We start from the raw sequence: 24,439 nt of genomic DNA on the forward strand, positions 1-24,439 counted from the left end.
CTTTTTTTCTTTTTTTTTTTTTTTTTTTTTTAAGATTTTATTTATTTATTCATGAGAGACAGAGAGAGAGAGAGAGGCAGAGGGAGAAGCAGGCTCCCAAGGAGCAGAGAGCCCGATGCGGGACTCGATCCCAGGACCCTGGGATCATGACCTGAGCCGAAGGCAGACGCTTAACCATCTGAGCCACTCAGGCACCCAGTTTTTCTCCATTTTATCTAGTTATCCAGTTTGTTGGCATAAGTTGTCATAGTGGGAAGGGTTAGTTTTAAATAATAATACACCACAGTGTCATGTTCTAGGAGTTTGCCAAAACCATCCAAGTTTGAAGAAATTAACAGATGAAAATGTCCAAAAAGGGACTGAGATAAAAGAAAAGCCAGTAAAAGTTTAGAGAAACTATTAACAAAGAAAGGGCAATTTTCTAAAATCAAAAATCACTTTTCTCTACCTCTTGGAGGTGATATTCTAATTGATGTGTTGCTCCTTGCAGTTCCAGGTGGGTGCTGGATAGATATGCCAATGGCACCATCCCAGATGGCTTCATCCTCTTGGGCCTCTCGGATAACCCCAGGCTAGAAATGACCCTATCTGTGACTGCGTCTGTCTTTTACACAGTCACCCTCGTGGGCAACACCACCATCATACTCCTGTCTCACCTAGACGCCCACCTGCACACCCCCATGTACTACTTCCTCGCCCACCTCTCCATCCTGGACCTCTGCTTTACCACCAGCTGGATCTCCCAGATGCTGGTCAATTTCTGAGGCTCGGACAAGACCATCAGCTACCTGGGATGTGCAGTCCAGCTCTACCTCTTCCTGGGACTGGGAGCTGCAGTGTGTGCTGCTGCTGGTCATGGCCTTCGATCGCTGCGTGGCAGTGTGCTCACCCCTGCACCATGCGGTAATCATGCACCCGCCCCTGTGTCACAAGCTGGCGTTCCTGGTCTGGGCAAGTGGGATTTTCGGCACCTTGTTGCAGTCTCCCACCACCATGAAACTCCCCTTTTGCCGTCACCACCGGGTTGACGACTTTGTCTGTGAGGTCCCTGCGCTGATCCGCCTGGCCTGCGGAGACACACATATCAACGAGCTCCAGATCTCAGTGATGGGTGCCATCTTCCTGCTGGGGCCGCTCCTGCTCATCCTTGTCTCCTACGGCCACATAGCCCAGGCGGTGCTGGCCATCCCATCCCGGGAAGGCAGGAGCAAGGCCTTCCGCACCTGCTCTTCCCACCTGGTGGTTGTCTTTCTCTTCTACTGCAGTGTCACTGCCGTTTACATCCGACCCCGGAGTCACTTCTCCCGGAAGGGAGGCAAGTTCTAACTCTTTTCTACACTGTGGTGACCCCCACTCTCAACCCCCTCATCTACACTTTGAGGAACAAGGACATAAAGGGGGCTTTCAAGAGGCTCTTATGGAAAGACAGAATGGCCAGTGAAGAGGGAAGGAGAGGCTCAGACTGGAGGGGAGATCAGCTTTTGTCCAGTTCATTTGCTCAGACGTGTGGTATCTCACGCATGAGGACTCAACTATCACCTCTAGTGGAGGGGACCTTAGCCCGCTTTGCACAGACAGTGGACCAATGAAAGGTAAATTTGATGCACCTGAAACTGTTATCCTTAAACAAAAATGTAGGAGTAACATTGTTCTTGTCAGGCTACCATCAGGAAGTAGACACCACTTCCATTATAAAAACAAAAAGAGGGCATTTATTACAAGGAATTATTAACTAGATATTGGAGGAAGGAAAAGGCAAAAAGAAGCACCCCCTAGCACTAGGGGGACACAAAGAAAGAACAGGAATTTTTAAAACTGGTGGCCCAGAGAAGAGGCCCCAGGGAGCATACGTTTCTGGACCTCCTACTTCTGAGTCAGAAGCATTGCTGGCTGGGCTGATGTCATTGAAGAAACACTGGTTTTGCTCACCACTCAGTGGAGCATCTTCATTCAACTGCTTTTACCTAATATAATGCCCTTAGAGATTAAATGAACAGGAAAGAAACCAAGCAAGAGCACATCTCCTTCCCAACACCAGCCCACAAGCAGCCCACTTGCCTCTATCACCCCCTTTGCATGAGGCCTAATGAGAAATGATCAAGCGAAGCAGAAATATGGCATGCACACTCGCAGCACCAGCCTCACCATGAAGCTGAGTGATGAGTGTGGGTCCAGAGCTGTAAGCCACAGACTTCACAGCTGGCACTTCTCATAACTCTTGACACTACGAAAGCAACCCAGAATACAAATCTAATCAAGGGGAAGGCACCATCATGGTCATCTTATGGATTACTCTCAGTGTAATTCCCACACATCACTTTCTGTTAAGCAAGAGCTCCATGTCTGACCAGAATAATGACAAGAAGCAAGTACAGGAGTGCTCATTCTTGCAATACCCTAAAGAAAACAGTAATCTCAAAAGCGTTACAATCTTATGGCTATAAAGGCATTCTCACTGTGCCTGCTACACTGGATTTATTTTAAATGAAACATTGTATTTTGAGGTAATTGTAGATGCATGTGCAGCTGTAAGAATTAATAGATATCCCATAGACCCATTACCCAGTGTCCACCAATGGTAACATCTTGCAAAACTGCACGACAATATAACAGCAAGCATACTGACATTGATACACAGAAGACACAGAGTATTTCCCCACACACAGCATCCTTCCCATTGCCTTTGACAGTCACACCTGCTTCTCTCCCAGCCCCATCACACCTGCTTAAATCTTGGCATCAACCCATCTATCCTGTGTTTCTACATTTTGGCCAATTCAAGAATTTTATACAAATAGAACTACATAGAAAGTAGACTTTCGGGATTGACATTTTCGGGATTGGCATTTCTTGTTCAGCATAATTCTCTGGAAACTCATCCAGGTTGTTGTGTGTATCAATAGGTTTTTTTTTTTTTTCTCCTTCTTATTGCCAAATATTCCAGGGTATTGATTCTTCAGTCCATCTAATTCACCCATTGAAAGATTCTGAGCTGTCTCCAGGACAGGCTATCAGAATAAAGCTGCTATGAACATTTATGAACAGGCTTTGTGTGGTCATTAGAATTGTGTTTCTCTGGGATAAATGCCTAAGAGTGCAATTGCTGGGTCATGTAGTAAACAGCTGTTTAATTTTGTAAGAAACTGCCATAAGCTTCCCAGGGCAGCTATACAACTTACCTTTCCCACCAACAACATATGAGCGATCCAGTTTCTCTGCATCCTTGCAAGCATTTAGTGTTGTCATTTTTTTTTAATTTTACCCATTCTGATAGATGCCTAAGAATATCTCACTGATTTTAATTTGAATTTCTCTAATGGCTATCAATGATGAACATTCTTCATCTTTCATCAGTGCATCTTCCTCGATGAAGCTCATCCTTTGCCTGTTTTTTAATTGTTTTCTGTTGTTGAATTTGAGATTTCCTTATATATTCTACTTGGAAGTTTCTTATCAGACATATGGTTTGGAAATACCCGTTCCCTATCTGTAGTTTGTTTTTTTTTCATCATTTTAACAAAGTCTTTCGCTCAACAAACATTTTAATTTTTTTAAGATTTCATTTATTTATTTGAGACAGAGAGCACAGAGAGTGAGAGGCAGAAACAGATTCCCCACTGAGCAGGGAGCCTGATGCAGGACTCGATCCCAGGACCCTGAGATCATGACCTGAGCCGAAGGCAGATACTTAATCCATTGAGCCACCCAGGCACCCCTTAAATTTTTTTTAATATTTATTTATTTTTCCTAGAGAGAGAGCTAGTGGGGAGAAGGGCAGAGGGAGAGAATCTTCAAGCAGATTCTGCACTGATCATGGAGCCCGAATCTGGGCTCGATCTCACCCAACCCATGAGATGACGACCTGAGCCAAAATCAACAGTCAGATGCCCAACTGACTGAGTTACCCAGGTGCCCCCAAACATTTTAAATACTAATGAAATCCAGTTTAGGAAGTTTTCCTTTTATGGATCATGCGTTTGGTGTCATCTCTAAAATCTCACCATGTTGTAGGTCCAAGCTATAGAAATTTTCTCTTAGGTTGTTTTTTTTGTTTTTTTTTTTTTTAAGTTTTGTGGTTTTTCATTTTACATAAAGTCCATGATCCATTTTTTTAAAGATGTTATTATTTTTAAGTAATCTCTACATCCAACATGGGGCTTGAACACACAACCCCAAGAACAAGAGTTGCATGCTCCACTGACAGAGCCAGCAAGGCGTCCCATTTTAGTTGATTTTCACACAAAATGTAAGGTTGGGCAGAGGTTTATTTGCTTATTTAGCTTGCAGATATCCAATTACTCCAGCCATCATTTGTTGAAAAGAGCTTTGTCAGCTCCAGGTCTGGGATAGAGGAATAAAAAACAAGCAAACAAAGAAACAGAGAACCCAGGGACCTCACCACAGTGTCATTCCTTTTATCCTGAGGCCCCCCAGCTGGTCTCTTCTCTCTTCTTTCAGATGTTTCCTAAATATTTGTTTTATATGCAATGTGCAAGGTTTCAGTTGGAAAATTTGATCCATCTTCAGAGAAGGCATTCCACAGGATTGTTTTTAGTTAAATGTTGATGTAAATAAAGAAGTCGACAAAAGCATAACCTGCTAATGCGATCCCCTCTATCCAGCAGTAAAATGCATGTGTCTTTGGGCCTGCAGCCTCCCTGCTCCAGTGTGGGATACACAGTGTCAGCATCACCTGGATGGTGATATATATAACAGCAAGCATATATATATATGTGTGTGTGTGTATACAAATACAGAGTATTATATATATATAAAAATAAAAAATAAAATAAATATATATATTTATATATATATAAAAAATAAATAAAATAACATCTTTAAAAAATACATCATGGACTTTATGTAAAATGAAAAACCACAAAACTTTAAAAAAAAAAAACAACATAGGAGAAAGTTTCTATAGCTTGGACCTACAGCATGGTGAGATTTTAGAGATGACACCAAATCTGTTACCTGGAGCATGATAGAAATGCAGAATCCCAAGTTCTAACCTAGACCCACTAAGCCTGAATCTGTGTTTTCCCCAGTTCCTAGGTGATATACATGAGCAGAACAGCTCGGGAAGCACAGTTCCACACATGATCACTCCGACAGGGACTCCCCCTCATTAGAATGTGTCCTGCAAACACTTGGCATTGCGTCAGGGCCGACTGAATCATTCTCTCCCTTCAGTCTCTATGCCTGGTCTGCTCCAGTCCTGGGAACTGCTCGTTCATCTCAGGAGGCTTGAGTAGTAGCAAATCACTTCACTAATGGAATGCATAACATTTCTGACGACCTATAATCTTTATAGGCAGAACTATTTTGTCCCCTTCCTTTTGCATTCTTCATCCTACTTTTTCCTCTGCCCACTTTCTTTTTCTTTCTTTCTTCTTAAACAGCTCATCAATTTCTTTTATAACTTCTTTGTTTCTACCATCCAAGCTCAGGGGACACAACTCTGTTTTATGTTCAACCGTAGATCGCATCTAAGTGAAGTCTTCCTTGAGGAAGTGGAAGAAAGCTTTCAAATTTTACTTGATTCCTAGAACCCCACTCATTCACTTTATATGCTTGCTGCCAAAATTTCATTATCATTTATTTGATCTCTGAGTGCATTTACTTGGCCCCATGACCATTTGGCTGTTGATATATAATTTAGACCTTTTCGTCAGTGCCCAAGGGCATGGACTTTCTGCACTAACTACATCAGAGCATTTAGAGCGCGCTGGCTTGCTGGGGCTGCCATAACATTAAGTTGGGCAGCTCAAATGACAGAAAGTTATTTTGCCACAGTTTTAGAGGCTGCGAAGTCCAAAATAAACATGTCAGCAGGGCTGGCTTCTCCTGAGGTCTCTCTCCTTGGCCAGTGGATAACCACCTTCTTGTGTGTGCACATGGTTTTCTCTCTGCCCATGGATGTGCCCTAACCTCCTCTTCTTATAAGGACACCAATCAGATTGAATAACAACCGAGGCTAATGAGCGTGCTTTAATTTAATTACCTTTTTGAAGTCTCTATCTTTAAATACAGTCACAGTCTGAGGTACTGGGAGTTGGGGCTTCAGCATAGGAATTTAGAGTTGGAGGGGATAAAATTCAGTCCACGACACAGAGCCATAGAGAACACAACACAGTTCAGGCATATATTCTGAACAGACAGCTATTGACAGGAAAGGTAATAGCTCCTCAAAGGTTAGAAGCACAGGTCCATTAAGAGAGTTCTGAGCAGGAATAAGTGAAGGCCAGGACTGAAAACAAGCACGGTTGCCCGGTCACACTCATAGCCACAGATCTCTGCCTATCCCTGGTCTGGAGCAGAGGTCCCGCTCTCATGCTCAGCTGCTCTCCCACGGTCACACTGTGCTCTGTTGTTATGGAGATGGAGAATTTGATGAGACCCTGCAGTCTTATCCAAATAATATGATAGTCCTATTTTCTCAGACGTATTTAGAGCTGAAGGAGACTTAAGAGCACCTCCTGAGTGCCAGACATTATTCTAAGTGCTTTACAGATATTAACTCTTTTCCTCCTCACACCCATTGAGGTAGATGTGATGACATTTGTCGTGTTTACAGACGAGGACGCAGACACAGAGAGATAAAGCAGCTTCCATGATCACACAGTCAATGAATGGTGAGGGGGTACTGGCCTGTGTGGTCAGTCCAGGGACCATAATCTTGACCCTGGGTGCCCCGTGGTGATGACAACAGGGAAGGTATGGTATGCAGCTGTGCGTGATGTGCGGCTGTCTGTGGGGTGCAGTCCCCATCTCTAGCAACAGGGACTTGGGATAGCTCTTAGAGGTTAGACTCAGACATTCCTCTGGCTGGAGGTGAGATGGGAAGGACAGAAGAGAGTGGGGAGTGCCCTCAACCCACCAACTTCTGGGTCCTGTGACTTTTAGTGGGAAGCATGGCATGAACACGCACTGTGGTGACATGAGTGGCAAAGGTGCAAACGGTCTGATCAGATCCCGGGAGTTCAGAGGTCTCCAGACAATAATCTAGTACCACCACAAAACACTTTAGAGGAAGCACAAGCAAAATACCTACTGCTGAAGGGCTGCCTGGGCGGCTCAGTTGGTGAAGCATCTGCCTTTGGGCTCAGGTCATGGTCTCAGGTCCTGGGATCAAGCCCCACATCAGGGTCCCTGCTCAGGGGGAGCCTGCTTCTCCTTCTTCCTCTGCTCCTCCCTTGCACTCATGCGTTCTCTTTTGCCCTCAAATAAATAAATAAAATCTTTAAAAAATATATATCCTGCTGAAAATAGAAGAAAATTACAGAAAATTAAGCAGCAAAGATAAACCAAGTCATGCAGATAGAAAATGATGACAGGCGCAGAAGACTATGATTGTCCTTTTACACAAAATTATTATCACTAAAAAAAAAGACCAAAAAGGATGCACCTGGAAATTATTAAAACATAAGACGTTCTTGAAATGAAAGAGAACTGAGTTGGAAGATTGAAAGGCAAAAAAATGAAATAGAACATGAAATATTGAAAGAGAAGTGTTGATGAAGTTACTTAGCTTCAAAGATAAAAAAAAGTAGAATCTAAAGGTATCTGGTCAGAAAAACAATTCATCTACAGTTGAGAAGAGTCAGAACAGGCTTCAATCTCAGCATAAAATGGTGTAATCTCTACCGAGATTTACAGTTTTAATGTGCTGTCAAACCATACTGTTGTTGTACAACCTAGAGGGAAATGTCACAGACAAAAACAACCATGAAGAAATCTTGAATTTCTGTGTCATTATTTTGAAATTATTTATATGGATGTTTGATAGATGATAGATAGTCGATAGATACATAGGTACATAGATAATAAGATAAAGTCAAAATATAATGATGTGCTTAGGAACCAAGATTTTGTATATAAAATAAAGATATAAACCCAAGAAAGTTAAGTAAGAATGCTTTAATCTTAGTTTGGAACAAGAAATATTACCTGGACCCACACTCCTGATTGTAACCTCTAAATACCATTTTACTCTAAAAGAAACCAAGAATTGTGAATCTTAGGTTGATTCCTACTAAAACATGGAGCATAACAGAAATATCACCACCACTCCAAATAGCGAAAACTGATGTAGGAAAAGATGTTAGTGTTCGAAACCGAGGGCCAAGAAAGAATTCTTGAGATGTTTTTGGTGCAAAAAGGTGATTTTATTAAAGCACGGGGACAGGACCCGTGGGGCAGAAATAGCTGACCCGGGGTCATGAGGAGTGGCCCAGTATATACTTTCAAGTTGGGAGGGGGTTGGGAGAGCTTAAGTCTCTAAGGAATTTGGAAGCAAAGTTTCCAGGACCTTGAGGGGCTAGTTGTTGTTGGGAAAAGGTCATTTATTACCATCTAATAAAACTTTAGTATTAAAAAAAACCCTTAGTCTTGAGACCCTTCAGATATATATCAGTGGGCCATATGCTTGGGGGATGATGACCAACATGTATCTTGGGGGGTTTAGAGATAAAGGAAGTTTCCAAAAGAACTTTTATATGTTAAAGTAGACTCACAGGATCCTGGGGGGTCGGGCTAAGATTGCCTGTTGCCCTTAGCAAAGTATTAACATCCAGGCAGGTGAGTCCCTAGAGGAAGGTCACTCTCCCTGTCTCAAGGACTTGTCAGTGGGCTGAAGGTAGTGAGGAAATTTAATCATTTCTCTTCTGCCTTTTTTTCTCACATCAAAAACTATATAAACTAACAAACTAAGAAGGAAAAATAAGATGCAGGAGGATGAGAAAGGAAGATGCAGCAATGTTATTATTTGAAGGTATTATCTGTATAGGAAAAATGAGTAGATCACTAGGTGAATCCACTAGACAAACCACTAGAACATTAAGACATCTCAATATAACTGTTTGGCTAAAGATAAATAGTAAATATTTACATAGTAACTTACTATTTAAGTAGTAGTTTATTTATATTTATATATATATAAATATATCACTTTCACAATCCAACAGTGACATTACCCAGTCAACCCTCCCAGCTGAAGCCAGGAATAGACGTGTGGTTATATGGGACAGATCTATGAAGGACCCTCTTCTTTGATGGCTTGGACCCCTATAAATTGCACAGGAGACCAACAAAATTTCTGTGAATGTTCTATCAGCAGAAACACTGAAAGCTTGGAAATGTAAGGAGGCAGATACAGAATGAAATGTAGGAAGGCTGTCAGTGTAAGATTCCACAGGCAGGAAAAGGGCCAACCAAGCTATATATCTGGAAATACACATTATTCTTCAAGAAAAGGAAAGAATAATCCCAGAGGTGGTCAGAGTTTGACAAGGCTGCCATTCACATCAGGACACAGTGGGTACAGGCTCAGAGGTGGGACTGTCTCTTCCTCGGTCCCAGAGGGTAGACAAGGAAGGTAGAGCACAGCCAAAGAGGATTATTCCCAAGTCTTCAAATCTAATGAAATCTGCCCTTCAGGTTGCATGCTTGCTTGGGACCACTGACCCCTGTTTGCCTTCTGAGTTCTTTCCCTTAGAATGGGAGTGTCTATCCTATGCCTGCACCACCATCATATTTGGGAAGCACATGGCATGGTGTCTGTTCACAGGTTCACGGCTGGAGAGGATGAATCATCCCTCAAGGCTCACCAATATCTGATTTAGATGCTATCCAGATGAAATTGGATGCTGAAATGGGTTAAGACTTTGGGGGATATTAGGAGACAGTGAATATATTCTACATGTGAGAACATGAATTTGGCGAGAGACTACATTTATGAGTTGAATTGTGTTTCCCAGAATTCATATATTGAAGTCCCAATCCTGACAACCTCAGAATTATGACCTTATTTGGAAAAACATCATTGCAGTTGTAACTAATTAAGATGAGGACATACTGGTGTCGGGTGCACCTCCTTCTTTCCTACAGACATTTCTTCAAAGCTTCCATCAAATGCCTAGATTCTGGGAGTGAATGGCACCATCGTAACCCAACCATACATTTCGCTGTTATGGATTGTACATATTTGCTGGGGCTGCCAAAAATGGCATGGTCTAAACAGTAGATAGGCACATCCCACAGTTCTGGAGGGCAGGAATCTGACAGTGATATACCAGCACACTTGGGTCCACTTAGGGTTACAGGGAAGAATCTGTTCCATGTCTCTCTCCTAGCTTTGGGTGGTCTGCAGGAAATCTCCGTGGAATGGCTGTGTCTTTATTACATAGGGAAATTATTTGTATGATATGAGAAGTAGTGTTCCCATGTTTATGGCTATTTGTCCCAGCTAGGTTCCTTGACTAGTCCTTCCTTTTTTCATCATTTTCAATGTCACAGATTACATTTCCATGCATTCCTATGGCAGCACATGAACTCTATCTTGCCTCTACTACATAGACCAATTATAGCACCTTAATATCTAGTACAGCAAATCCTCCTATGTTGTCAAAATTCCCCTCAATACTCTCCCCCAGCTATTTTCCATATACATTTTCAAAATCATCTTGCTCAAATCTATTAAAATCCCTGTTAGTATGCTAATGGCAATTGCACTGAATTTTTGTTAGTTGGTGGAAAGTGGGGGGTGGGGGACAGAACTTGCATTGTCATGCTATTGAAACTTTGAACCTTCCCATCCATGAATAGTTCTCCATTTATTTAGGTCTTTTTTGTATAATTTTTTGTACAATTTTTAAAAGATTTATTTCAGGTACCTGATAGTTTTTATTGCTATAATTAATAGGATTTTATTACATTTTAAATTGTAGGTGCTTAGGAATGTTGTTAATCATTTTGATTTTTTTTTAACTTTTCAGTAGGAAGTAATTCCATATGTAGAGAAAAGAGGCAAGAGTAAGAATAGTAGGTGTGCCTCGGTGGCTCACTTAGTTGAGCATCAGACTCCTCTTGATTTGGCTCAGATCATGATCTCAGGGTTGTGAGATCAAGCCCTGTGTAGGGCTCTGTGTTCAGCACACAGTCTGCTTGGGATTCTCTTTTCTCTCTGCCCCTCCCTCCACTCTTGTGAGTTCTCTCTCTCAAACAAAAATAAATCTTAAAAAAAAAAGAATAAAAATAGTATATAAAGCAATCCCATAACCACCCTCCAAGAATTACCATTGTCAATACTGACATTGACATTCTTGAAGAAGACAGTCCCCTCTTCAGATAGAACTCCCCTTTTTAATAGCACTTCCACATTTGGAGTTGATCCAGTGTTTCCTGATGATTAGATTCTGGGTATGCGTTCTATGCCAGACTTATACACAAGTGATAACAGGTCCTTCTCAAGTCGTCTCACCCAAAAGCCAACATCCATTTGCCTCCATTGATATTTTTTATTAGATGGTCACGCTACTATCTAATTTCTTTTCTTTATATAGTTACTATTTTTCTTTTGCAACTGATTAGCCAACTGTGGAGAGATACCTTCTGACTACTCAAGTATCCTGCTCTTCATTTACATCTCTCTTTAGAGTTTAGCATCCATTTGCTTCATACCTGATCCAATCTTTACTATGATATTTGAGAAGAATGATTTTTTTCCAATTGCATGCTGTTGATGTTTGTATATCAATCTTCTATCTAGAGACTACTCATTTTTTAGTTCTACTGGTATAGAAAGTCTCATGGATTTTTCCAAATTAATAGTCATACTGTGGCATCTTTATTTATTCAGATATTCCTCTGGGTGATTGACTGGTAAACTCTTAATTCAGTTTTAAGTTCCTGGTACCCAGAAGTTTTTCCAACTTAACTGTGTTTTTATTACATTTTACCTGGCATGTCAAGGTGTGTGTAGCAGGGAGACAGTGTGCAATAGTTCACTTCACCAAGATGCAAAAAACAAAAATCTAGATCTGAGTTACTCCCAAGTGCTGGTCCAAGACAAGGAAAAAAAAAAAAAGTTTGCAACAGAATATAAATCACATACTGCTTCCTTTATTGAGATAGTCTTACCAAGTGGGGAAAAAAACAGCTTATCTAAAAGGCAGACTTAGTAATGTGATTGATTTACATTCTTGCACAAGCTTCTTATATCAATAGTCCACAGGTCATGCTTTGATCAGCAGAAGTCTGGATGGTTCACTTAATAGAGGAAGCAGTGTTTCCATCCTGAACAATCCCATGTGGTTCAAGAGTTGTCCCATGTGCAGAGAGGCAATTAATATGAACTACAGCAGATGAACTGCTCCTGAGATCAGATAAATCCAAGATAAATTCCTATAATTGAAGGCAAAATGCATTTTTAACATAATACTTTTATTTATGAGTATAGGTTCCCTCTACTCTAAAACTTACCTTTGCGTGATTTTCAACTTCTTGTCCTACCAGAGCTGAAATTTCAGCCATCAGAGTTAGGGTAAGATGATTTTTCCCCCATTTATTACAAGTGAATCATTTGGCAAAGAGATTTTTTAAATGCATAAAGCAATTTAATTTATCTTCAGTAGTTTAAAGTAAAAAGATTTCTAGTCACCTTCTTTTAAAATTAAGGAAAAGAGTCCAAGATGCCAGAGGAGTAGGAGACCTTAATTTCATCTGGTCCCAGGAATTCAGCTAGATAGTTATCAAACCATTATGAACACAACCAGAGATGGAAGGAAAGAATAGCTGCAACTACAAATAGACAAAATCATTTTCCACAAGGTAGGAGGTGTGGAGAAGTGAATCCAAGGCAATATATGGGAAGATAGACAGCGGGGCAGAGAGCCTCTGTCAGTGGGCTCCCGGCAAGTGATAGAGCAGTGGAGCACAAAAGTGGAACTTTTAGAAGTGTGCCCCGGTGAGGCATATCACTCAAGCAGCTAAGCGGGAGGTGGAACCCTTGCTGGGACAGTGTGGTCTCAGGATCCTCGGGGTCACAGGAAGACGGGGAGTGCCTGAGTGCGGCAGAGCTCCCAGGTATCAGAGCAGGGAAGCTGGCTGCAGAGACGGAGCCGAGGAGCGGGCTCTCAGCTTGGGGTTGCCATAAACTGTGATCCATGGCACAGTCAGCCCACTCATCTTAGAGAAGGGGCCCAATAAGTAGCAGAACCAGGGAGAGCCCCCTTCCTCCCCCAGGAGGAGTGGCACGGGAGTGTGCTGAAGGAGGCTGCTGGGTTTAGAGATTCCAAATGGGGTATTTTGCCTGAGATAGAAATGCTTGGTCACAGGCCGGGTGAGCACGGAGTGCAGCCAGAGACCAGGGAGAGAGGAGTTATTGACTGCTTTTCTCTGAGGGCTCACAGAAGACTGGGGACCCGAACTTTCAGCTCTGGTGCCAGAGATTGGGAGGCTGCCATTTTCATTCCCTTCCTCTAAACCTGCATGGAAAGCCTTCAGGGAACAAAGCCACATAGAGCAAATGGGAGCAGATTACTTAGCCTAGCCCCAGGCAAAGGCAGAGCAATTCCCTATGGGGCAAAGACATTTGAGAATCAATGCAACAGGCCCCTCCCCCAGAAGATGTGTGAGTCTGTGGAGTTTGGTACCAGCAGAGATGGAGATGGATTGACCTGGAGGATTTGTTAAGGGCACCCCCTTAAATGGACATGTTTGCTCTGACCCTCTAGAGAGAACTGGAAAGAGGCCATGGAAAAAAGGCAGCTCACATTAAGCCCATCCCCTCAAAAGGGGTGGGGCAACTCCACCCAGGCAAAGACGCCTGAGAACCTGAGCAGCAGGCCCCTCCCCCTGAAGACAGACTGGAAGAACAGGTGAATGACAAGCTTATTTCCCACAGGACTGTAAAACCTCCAGAGCCAGGGGAAAATAATATAGGGAGCTCCAGGTGTTCCCTCAAGACTCGCTTATACTCCATGCTACAATTTTACATTTCCTTATTAGTTTCTTTTCTTACTCTTCTTTTCTTTAGCCCTGTTCCCATTTCAAATAGATTCATATTTCCCAACCTATGTTTTTAAGTCACTTCTTAACTTTTATTTTCTTTTTCACATATATGTTTTACAGATTTATACCCCATACTAGCCCATTTTTCACTCTATTCAATTTTATCTTGATATATATGTAAGTTCTGATGTCTTTGCTATTTTGGGATATAGTGTCTTCTAACACAGAGACGAAAAATCAAGCAGGAACAGGAAGATCACCCTGTTGTGACCACCTTGAGAGATTATAATCTCTCTATCCAGCCCCCTCTTTTTTTTTCTCTTTTATCTTTCTTTTGTATTGTTTCGGATTATCTTGGCTTTGATGATGTATCTGTGGTAGCTTTTGAACTATTTTGGATTTTTTCATAGGTGCATTTTGCTTGGGTTGGACTCCTTCAACCATCCCTCAACAGAATGACTAGGAGAAGGAAATCCCAACAAAGGAAAGAACCAGGGACAATGGTCTCTGCCACAAACCTAATGGACATGGATATAAGCAAGATGTCAGAGACAGACTTCAGGGTAGCAATTATGAAATCAATACCTAGGCTTCAGAAAAGCATTACCGACAATATAGAATCTCTAAGGGCAGAAATGAGATTGAATCAGGCTGAAATTAAAAATGCTATGAATGAGATGCAGTCTAAACTAGATACTCTAACAACCAGGGTAAATGAGGCAGAAGAATGAATTAGTGATCTAGAAGATAAGCTGATAGAAAGGAACAAAGCTGAGGACGATAAGGACAAACAGCTAGAAGCCCATGAGAACAGATTTAGAGAGATCAATAACACCATGAAATGTTCCAATGTCAGAATTATTAGGATCCCTGAGGGGGTGGAGAGAGAGGACTAGAAGATATATTTGAGAAAATCATAGCTGAGAACTTCCCTAATCTGGGGAATGAAACAAACATTCGCATCCAAGAGGAAGAGAGGACCCCTCCCAAGATCAATAAAAATAGACCAACACCCCAGCATATAATTATGAAACTTGCAAATCTTAGAGCCAAGGAAACTATCCTTTTTTTTTTTTTTTTTTTTTTTAAAGATTTTATTTATTTATTTGAGACAGAGAGAATGAGAGAGAGAGCACATGAGGGGGGGAGGGTCAGAGGGAGAAGCAGGCTCCCTGCCGAGCAGGGAGCCCGATGCGGGACTCGATCCAGGGACTCCAGGATCATGACCTGAGCCGAAGGCAGTCGCTTTACCAACTGAGCCACCCAGGCGCCCCCCAAGGAAACTATCCTAAGAGCAGTGAGGGAGAAGAGATTTCTTACATACAGAGGGATGAACATCAGAATAACCTCAGACCTGTCCACAGACACCTGGCAAGCCAGAAAGGCCTGGCAAGACATATTCAGGGTACTAAATGAGAAGAACATGCAGCCAAGAACACTTTATCCAGCAAGGCTGTCATTCAGAATGGATGGAGAGATAAAGACCTTCCAGGACCAGCAGAAACTGAAAGAATATGTGACCACCAAGCCAGCCCTGCAAGAAATATTAAGGGGGATTCTACAAAAGAAGAAAGACCCAAAGAGTAATATAGACCAGAAATCTACAGAGACCATTTATAAAAACAGGACTTTACAGGCAATATAATGGCACTAAATTCATATCTGTCAATAGTTACCTTCAACATGAATGGCCTAAATGCTCCCATAAAATGACACAGGGTTGCAGACTCGATAAAAAGACAGGACCCATCCATATGCTGTCTACAAGAGACTCATTTTGAACCTAAAGACACCTCTAGATTGAAAGTGAGGAGATGCCAATGGACCTATCATGCCAACAGACCTCAAAAGAAAGCTGGGGTAGCAATTCTCATATCAGAGAAATTAGATTTTAAACTAAAGACTGTAGTAAGAGGAGGAGAGAAAAGATGGCAGAGGAGTAGGGGACCCTATTCCAACTGGTCCCTGGAAGTGAGCTGGATATCTACCAGACCACTCTGAACACCCACGAATTCAGCCTTAGATGTAAGAAAATATATCTGGATCTCCACAAACAGAATATCGCAGGTGGTTGGTTTCAAGGTATGAAGTGGGGAGCCGTACTCCGTGGGCAGATATCAGAAGATAAACAGAAGGGGGAGGGAGCTGCCATAAGCGCTTGAGCCGGGAAGGTGAAATAACACCAGGGTCCAAAAGACTCTCGTGTTGGGGACCAGGGGCAGACCCACAGACTGGTAGCAGTGGGGAAAGGACTTTAGGGCAGGCCCCTGGACTACAACCTGGAGTGGTGGGGCCACGCGTGTGAACTGGGAGTGGCTGGCAGTTTCAGAAGCACAAAGGGCAGAGACATGCCCAGACCTGGAGGCAGGACTGGGGGCACTGCGGAGGGGCGCACAACTCAGGACGCTGCAGTTTATAGCAGCACGGACAGAAATGGAGACAGTGTGATATGAGGAATTCTTAATCTCAGGAAACAAACTGAGGGTTGCGGGAGTGGGGGGTGGGGTGGGAGGGATGGGGTGACTGGATGATGGACACTGGGGAGGGTATGTGTTCTGGTAAGCGCTGTGAATTGTGCAAGACTGTTGAATCTCAGATCTGTACCTCTGAAACAAATAATGCAATATATGTTAAGAAAGAAAAAAAGAAGAAGAAGAATGTAGCAGGAGGGGAAGAATGAAGGGGGGGAAATCGGAGGGGGAGAAGAACTATGAGAGACAATGGACTCTGAAAAACAAACTGAGGGTTCTAGAGGGGAGGGGGGTGGGAGGATGGGTTAGCCTGGTGATGGGTATTGAGGAGGGCACGTTCTGCATGGAGCACTGGGTGTTGTGCACAAACAATGAATCATGGAACACTATATCTAAAACTAATGATGTAATGTATGGGGATTAACATAACAATAAAAAAATTAAAAAAAAAAAAAAGAAATGGAGACAGTGTGGCCTGGAGAGCTCACTGAAGAACAGACTGAGGTCTCTCTGCTCTGAGGCAGAGGGTTCGAAACAGTCTCTTCTGCTCTGACTCTCAGAGAGACGTGAAAAGCTGCCAGGGAAGGCCGCCAGTGAACAAAAGCCCCAAAAAACCGGTTTTCACTGACCCCATCCCCCCCACAGAGGGCAGGGCAACTCTGCCCAGACATTGTTGCCTGAGTAAAAGTGTGGCAGGCCCCTCCCCCAGAAGACAGTCTGGGAGAACAAGTGGCCTACAACCCTAAGGTCCCTATAAAACAGGTGCATTTGCTTGGGTTGTGGTCAATAATTTGGACTCTGTACACTCCCTCAATCACCCCTTAACAGAATGACTAGGAAGAGGAACCCCCAAAATAGGAAAGACTCAGAGACTGTGACTTCTGCCACAGATTTACAAATGGATGCAGATAAAACCAAGATGTCGGAAATGGAATTCAGGGTAGCAGTTGTGAAGACAATAGCTAGAATGGAGAAATCAATTAATGGCAACATAGAATCTCTAAGGGCAGAAATGAACATTGAACTGGCAGAACTTAAAAATGCTATCAATGAGATCCAATCTAATCTAGATAATTTAACAGCTAGGGTAAGTGAGGCAGAAGAACAAATAAGTGACCTGGAAGACAATTTAATAGATAAAACGGGAAAAGAGGAAGACAGGGAGAAACAGCTCAGAATCTATGAAAACAGAATTAGAGAAACAAATGATGCCATGAAATGTTCCAATGTCAGAATTGTTGGGATCCCTGAGGGGGTGGAGAGAGAGAGAGGACCAGAAGATATATGTGAGCAAATTGTAGCTGAGAACTTCCCTAATCTGGGGAATGAAATAAACATTCGTGTCCTAGAAGCAGACAGGACCCCTCCCAAGATCAAGGACAACAGGCCAACACCCTGACATGTAATACTAAAACTCATAAATCTTAGAACCAAGGAAACCATCTTAAGGGCAGTTAGGCGGAAGAGATTCCTTACGTACAGAGGGAGGAACATCAGAATAACGTCAGACCTATCCACAGAGACCTGGCAAGCCAGAAAGGCCTGGCAAGACATATTCAGGGTACTAAACGAGAAGAACATGCAGCCAAGAATACTTTATCCGGCAAGGCTGTCATTTAGAATGGATGGAGAGATGCAGAGCTTCTACGACTGGCAGAAACTGAAAGAATATGTGACCACTAAGCCGGCCCTGCAAGAAATATTAAGGGGGGTTTTATAAAAGGAGAAAGACCCCAAGAGTGATATACAACAGAAATTTACAGGGACAATCTATAGAAACAAGGACTTCACAGGCAACATGATGACAATTAATTCATATCTTTCAATAATCACTCTCAACGTGAATGGCCTAAATGCTCCCATAAAATGGCAAAGGGTTGCAGATTGTATAAAAAGACAGGACCCATCCATATGCTGTCGACAAGAAACTCATTTTGAACCTAAAGATACATCCAGACTGAAAGTGAAGGGATGGAGATCCATCTTCCATGCCAGCAGACCTCAAAAGAAAGCTGGGGTAGCAATTCTTATATCAGACAAATTAGATTTTAAACTAAAGTCTGTAATTAGAGACACAGAAGGACACTCTATCATTCTTAAAGGGTCTATCCAACAAGAAGATCTAACAATTGTAAATATCTATGCCTCCAACATGGGAGCAGCCATCTACATAAGCCAACTGTTAACCAAAATAGTCATATTGATAACAATACGTTAATTGTAGGAGACCTCAACACTCCTCTCTCAGCAATAGACAGATCATCTAAGCAGAAAATCAACAAGGAAACAAGAGCTTTGAATGATACACTGGACCAGATGGACCTCATAGATATTTACAGAACATCCCACCCTAAAACAACAGAATACTCATTCTTCTCAAGCGCACATGGAACTTTCTCCAGAATAGACCACATACTGGGTCACAAATCAGGTCTCAACCGATACCAAAAGATTGAGATTATTCCCTGCATATTCTCAGACCATAATGCTTTAAAACTGGAACACAATCACAAGAAAAAATTTGGAAGAAATTAAAACACTTGGAAGCTAAAGACCACTCTACTCAAGAATGTTCGAGTCAGCCAGGAAATCAAAGAACTTAATTCATGGAAATCAATGAGAACGAAAACACATCGGTCCAAAACCTATGGGATACTGCAAAGGCGGCAGCAATTCAGTAATGCGGCAGGATACAAAATCAATGCACAGAAATCAGTTGCTTTCTTATACACTAACAACGCAACTGTAGAAAGAGAAATTAGAAAAACGATTCCATTTACAATAGCACCAAAAACCATAAGATACCTCGGAATAAACCTAACCAAAGAGGTAAAGGATCTATACTCTAGGAACTACAGAACACTCATGAAAGAAATTGAAGAAAACACAAAAAGATGGAAAAATATTCCATGCTCATGGATCGGAAGAATAAACATTGTTAAAATGTCTATGCTACCCAGAGCAATCTATACCTTCAATGCCATCCTAATCAAAATTCCAGTGACATTTTAAAAAATGCTGGAACAAACAATCCTAAAATGTGTAAGGAATCAGAAAAGACCCCGAATTGCCAAGGAACTGTTGAAAAAGAAAAACAAAGCTGGGGGCATCACATTGCCTGATTTCAAGCTATATTACAAAACTGTGATCACCAAGACAGCATGGTACTGGCACAAAAACAGACATATAGACCAATGGGACAGAATAGAGAACCCAGATATGGACCCTCAACTCTATGGTCAAATAATCTTCGACAAAGCAGGAAAAAATATGCAATGGAAAAAAGACAGTCTCTTCCATAAATGGTGCTGGGAAAATTGGACAGCCACATGCAGAAGAATGAAACTTGACCATTCTCTAACACCATACACAAATATAAACTCAAAGTGGATGAAAGACCTCAATGTGAGACAGGAATCCATCAAAATCCTAGAGGAGAACATACGCAATTACCTCTTTGACATCGGCCACAGCAACTTCTTTCAAGATACATCTCCAAAGGCTAGTGAAACAAAAGCAAAAATGAACTTTTGGGGCTTCATCAAGATAAGAAGCTTCTGCACAGCAAAGGAAACAGTCAACAAAACAAAGAGGCAACCCACAGAATGGGAGAAGATATTTGCAAAGGACACTACAGGTAAAGGGCTGGTATCCAAGATCTATAAAGAACTTCTCAAACTCAACACCCAAAAAACAAATAATCAAGTCAAAAAATGGGAACAAGACATGAACAGACACTTCTCTGAAGAAGACATACAAATGGCTAACAGACACATGAAAAAAATGTTCATCATTAGCCATCAGGGAAATTCAAATCAAAACCACACTGAGATACCACCTTACACCAGTTAGAATGGCAGAAATTGACAAGGCAAGAAACAACAAATGTTGGAGAGGTTGTGAAGAAAGGGGAACCCTCTTACACTGTTGGTGGGAATGCAAGCTGGTGCAGCCACTCTGGAAAACAGTATGCAGGTGCCTCAAAAAGTTGAAAATAGAGCTACCCTATGACCCAGCAATTGCACTACTGGGTATTTACCCCAAAGATACAGATAGGGAAAAGAAGGGGCGCATGCATCCCAATGTTTATAGCAGCAATATCCACAATAGCCAAACTATGGAAGGAGTCAAGATGCCCTTCAACAGATGAATGGATAAAGAAGATGTGGTTCATATATACAATGGAATATTACTCAGTCATCAGAAAGGATGAATACCCAACTTTTACATCAACATGGATGGGACTGGAGGGGATTATGCTAAGTGAAATAAGTCAATCAGAGAAAGACAATTATCATATGGTTTCACTCATATGTGGAACATAAGGAATAGCGTGGAGGACCACAGGGGAAGGGAGGGAAAACTGAATTGGAAGAAATCAGAGAAGAAGTCGAACCATGAGAGACTCTGGACTCCGGGAAACAAACTGAGAGTTCCAGAGGGGAGGGGGGTGGGGGGATGGGGTACCCGGGTGATGGACATTAAGGAGGGCACGTGTTGTGATGAGCACTGTGTGTTATACGCAACTAATGAATCTTTGAACACTACATTGAAAAGTAATGATGTATTATATGCTGGCTAATTGAACATAATAATAATAATAAATAATTTAAAAAATAAAATAAATAAAATTAAGGGAAAGAAACAATTTAGATCAATAAATACAAAAAGTTTTAAATTTTCTGAATTTTCAACCAGCTACAATAAACACGAATTATTTTATTAGAAAATAGAACTGTTACAAAAATTAAAAATAAATAAGTTGCTGCTACAAAACTGCAACATAATATATAGTTTACTAGTTCTATTATAGTCAGAAAGATAGGAGTGGGTGATAATGGTGATATGGGTTAAAGTAAACAGAACAAAGATGCGTAAAAAAAGATATGAGGGAAAGGAGACTGAGGGAGAGTAAGAAGAGAAAAAGAAACACAGAAAAAGTGCTTTATTAAATGAGTTAGTTATATGAGGTCACCAAAAGGAACATATCCTCTGACTGAGGTTCTATAATGAGAACCACCTCATTTGGATGATTTCATTGTCCTGGTGTCTTCAAGCCATGGGTAAAGTAGATGCTCACATTCTCTGTAAAATGCACCATCAGCAAGATTTCGCTGTCCCACCCTGGACCAGAGGCATCGTGGAGTGATGGTCTTCACCCTGAATGGAGGAGTGCTCACTCCCACTTGTCCACACCTGGATGGCAGGGAGCCAAAATGCTGGCATCTGGCAGCCCATGTCTATCACTACCAAAAAGGCTCAAAGACAATGGTCAACTCAGGCTTTTCTTCTTGAAGTGTTTCTAATGCACATTTTGTATCATAATTGAAATACATTTCACACAACCTGTAAGAGCAAATTGACAGCCTTATGTTATATTCTTCAAAGAACACTCTCAGCGTTTTTGCTTTAAAAATCTCACCTCCTTACTTCCCTTAATCTAACACACTTCTAAGCTCTCCAATGCTACACTTCATGCCTAATGTTTTTCTGTTATATTTTCAACCTTCAAGTTTGGAAATGTTTTAACATGTAAATTTAGAGAGAATGGTAATCAATCCCTATGCCTATTACCCAAATTTGACAATTAATAACCCATGCCCAGGGACACCTGCGTGGCTCAGTCAGTTAAGCGTCTGCCTTCAGCTCAGGTCATGATCCCAGGGTCCTGGGATCGAGTCCCATGTCATCAGGCTCCCTGCTCAGCAGGGAATCTGCTTCTCCCTCTCCCTCTGCCCCCCTCCCCTGCTCATGCTCTCTTGTTCTTGCTCATTCTTTCAATCTTTCTCTCTCAAATAAATAAAATCTTTTAAAAAAATAAATTAAAAAAATAACTCATGGCCAATCTCGTTTCGTCTATCACCCACCTACTCTTCACATCAATGGATTATTACAAACACAGCATTGCATGCATCTATAAACACAACCACAATGCCATTATCACACCTAAAAAAGTTAACAGTGATTCCTTAATATCAACATATGTCCAGTGTTTAAATTTCCTCAACAGGCTGATACATTTTTTATATGAGGTTTATTTAATCAGAAGCCATATAAAGTTTACACATTGCAACTGTTTGTATGCCTGTCAAGTCTTCTTTGATATATAATTTCTTCCCTCTTGTCTCTTTTTTTTCTTAAGTTTCCCTTGCAACTTAGCTAAGAAATCATACCATTTGTCCTGCACCATTTTTAACAATCTTGATTTGGTTGTGTTATGGATTGAATGTTTGTGTTTCTTCAAAATCCATGCATTGAAGCCCTAATCCTCCATGTAATGGTATTTGAAATGGAGCATTTGGGATATAATTAGGGTTAAATGAGGTCACGGGGGTGGGTCATCACGATGGGATCAGTGCCCTTATGGTAAGAGATGCCAGGGCACACACTGTCTCACACCTCTGTCTCTCTCTTCCATGTAGGGACACGGGAAGAAGGCAGCCATCTGCAAGCCTGGACGAAAGCTCTCACCAGAACCTGAATCAGTTGGCACTGTGATGTTAGACTTCCCATATTCAAATCTGTGAGCAATAAATGTCTGTTGCTTAAGGCACCCTGAGCTAATGAGACAGGTGGATTGCATCCAGAGGTTCCTCAGTCTGTTTGAAGCCTGTCCCTCATCTGCAGAGCGTCCCTCAGGGCTGGGTCAGGGACTCCACATACAGTAATGTCTCAGCTTCATCCTGGCCTACCCTTGCCTTTGTCCTTCTATTTCTCTTCACTCTGAGAATGTTGGCTTTTCCTGCAGCACCGGTGCTCTACTGTGTCTGCATAAGGATGCAAAATTCTGTTTATTCAAACCTGCATTCTAGCCGGTTCTCAGCCTTGAGGTCATGAACTAGAACAGAAGCCCCAGGACTAATAGAATTTATATTATTTGGGTAAGATATAGATAATAAATAAACAAGAAAGTGATATAGCAGATATGTATGATGATGATCACACTATGGTGTAAAATAAGCAGAAAAGGGGGGCAAATATGCTAAACTGCTATTTTCAGTAGGATGGTCAGAGACAGACACACAGAAGAAGACCTCTAAGCAGAGGATTAAGGATACATGGGAACAAGACACATGACTATCAAAGGGGAGAGAGGTCCAGGCAGAGGGAACAGGAAATGCCAAGTTGTGGAGGTGACCGTATTTTTGCAAAACTGCAAGAAGATCAGTGTGTGTGGAGCATAAGGAACATGGATTAGGAGACAATGAATTTGCAGAAGCAGCAGGGGCCAGACCACAGGCAGCCTCAGGCACTGCCATGGGTTTGTGGATCTTACTTTGAATGCAATAGGAAATCACTAGAGCATGAGGGTAGGAATGATATGATCACTTGCTCCTGTTTTAGCTACAACTTCCATCTGCCATGGTCAGGATAATAATAGATGCAGAGTTGCCTGGCAGATGCCACCAGAACAATCCAGACAAGACGGAACGGTGGTTTTGAACCAGGGTAGGAGTCATGAAGCCAGAAGTCAGGAAGAGGTCAACAAGCAGGCATGTTATGGAAGCAGAGCTAACAAGAAATGCCAACAAGTTGGACGTGTGCATAAGAAAAAATAGGTGTCAAAGATGATTTAGAGTGTTTTTTTGTTGTTTTTGGCCTGAGCAAATCTCACTAAGCAACCACTGACAAAGATGAGGAAGAAGCAGATTTTAGGCAGAGGGGGTAATACAGGTTTGGATTTGGACATGTAAAATTTAGCACATTTATTAAACATACAAATGGAAAGGTCAGACTAGCATTTGGACATGGAATTTATGCAGGTATAAATTGGCTGGCACAGCATATATATGGTAAAGCCAGAACACTGGATGCTGTCAACACAGGATAAAGTATAGAGAAGAAAAATTAGCTCAATGATTGAGTCCAGGGGATTCAGCATGTGCAAGTCAGGATGATAAAAAGAATCCACAAAGGAGACTGAGCAGAAATAGCAAATGAAGGAGAAGAAAATCCAGTGTGGAGAAGGTGTGGCCCCTAAAGCCAAGTGAGGGAAAGTTCTTTTGTGGAGAATGATTTTCAGGGCTGACAAAGGTACAGGACTCATTGGGAAGCTCTTACTGGAAAGGTAATGAATACCAGGGGATATCACTAATAATGAAACTCAACACAATGCACACAAGCTGGCTTATGGAATTTCTAATCTTGATGCTTCTGGAACTCTCTTTTCCCATTTA

At 41.8% G+C, this 24,439-nt stretch overlaps 1 protein-coding gene and 1 pseudogene across 8 annotated transcripts in view; one reads left to right on the forward strand and one right to left on the reverse strand.

Annotated features, from left to right (window-relative positions):
- The first annotated feature begins 578 nt into the window (after positions 1 to 578).
- On the forward strand, positions 579 to 1,589 carry LOC118542111 (olfactory receptor 2H2-like; annotated as a pseudogene).
- A 10,292-nt stretch (positions 1,590 to 11,881) lies between these two features.
- Positions 11,882 to 24,439, reverse strand: part of NLRP3 (NLR family pyrin domain containing 3) — a 57,108-nt gene continuing 44,550 nt past the window's right edge. For 6 of the 8 annotated variants that reach the window (XM_078067701.1, XM_036102014.2, XM_078067704.1 and 3 more), the window contains one exon: positions 21,191 to 21,608. In XM_078067701.1, coding sequence (XP_077923827.1) covers positions 21,509 to 21,608 — 100 coding nt within the window. In that variant the 3' untranslated portion in view covers positions 21,191 to 21,508. Of the gene's footprint in view, positions 12,184 to 21,190; positions 21,609 to 24,439 lie in introns of those variants that run through there. The other 2 variants (XM_078067705.1, XM_078067702.1) reach the window with 1 other exon arrangement.

This window comes from Halichoerus grypus, chromosome 2, assembly GCF_964656455.1.
Source record: "Halichoerus grypus chromosome 2, mHalGry1.hap1.1, whole genome shotgun sequence".
In the NCBI taxonomy this organism is placed as follows: Eukaryota; Metazoa; Chordata; class Mammalia; order Carnivora; family Phocidae; genus Halichoerus; species Halichoerus grypus.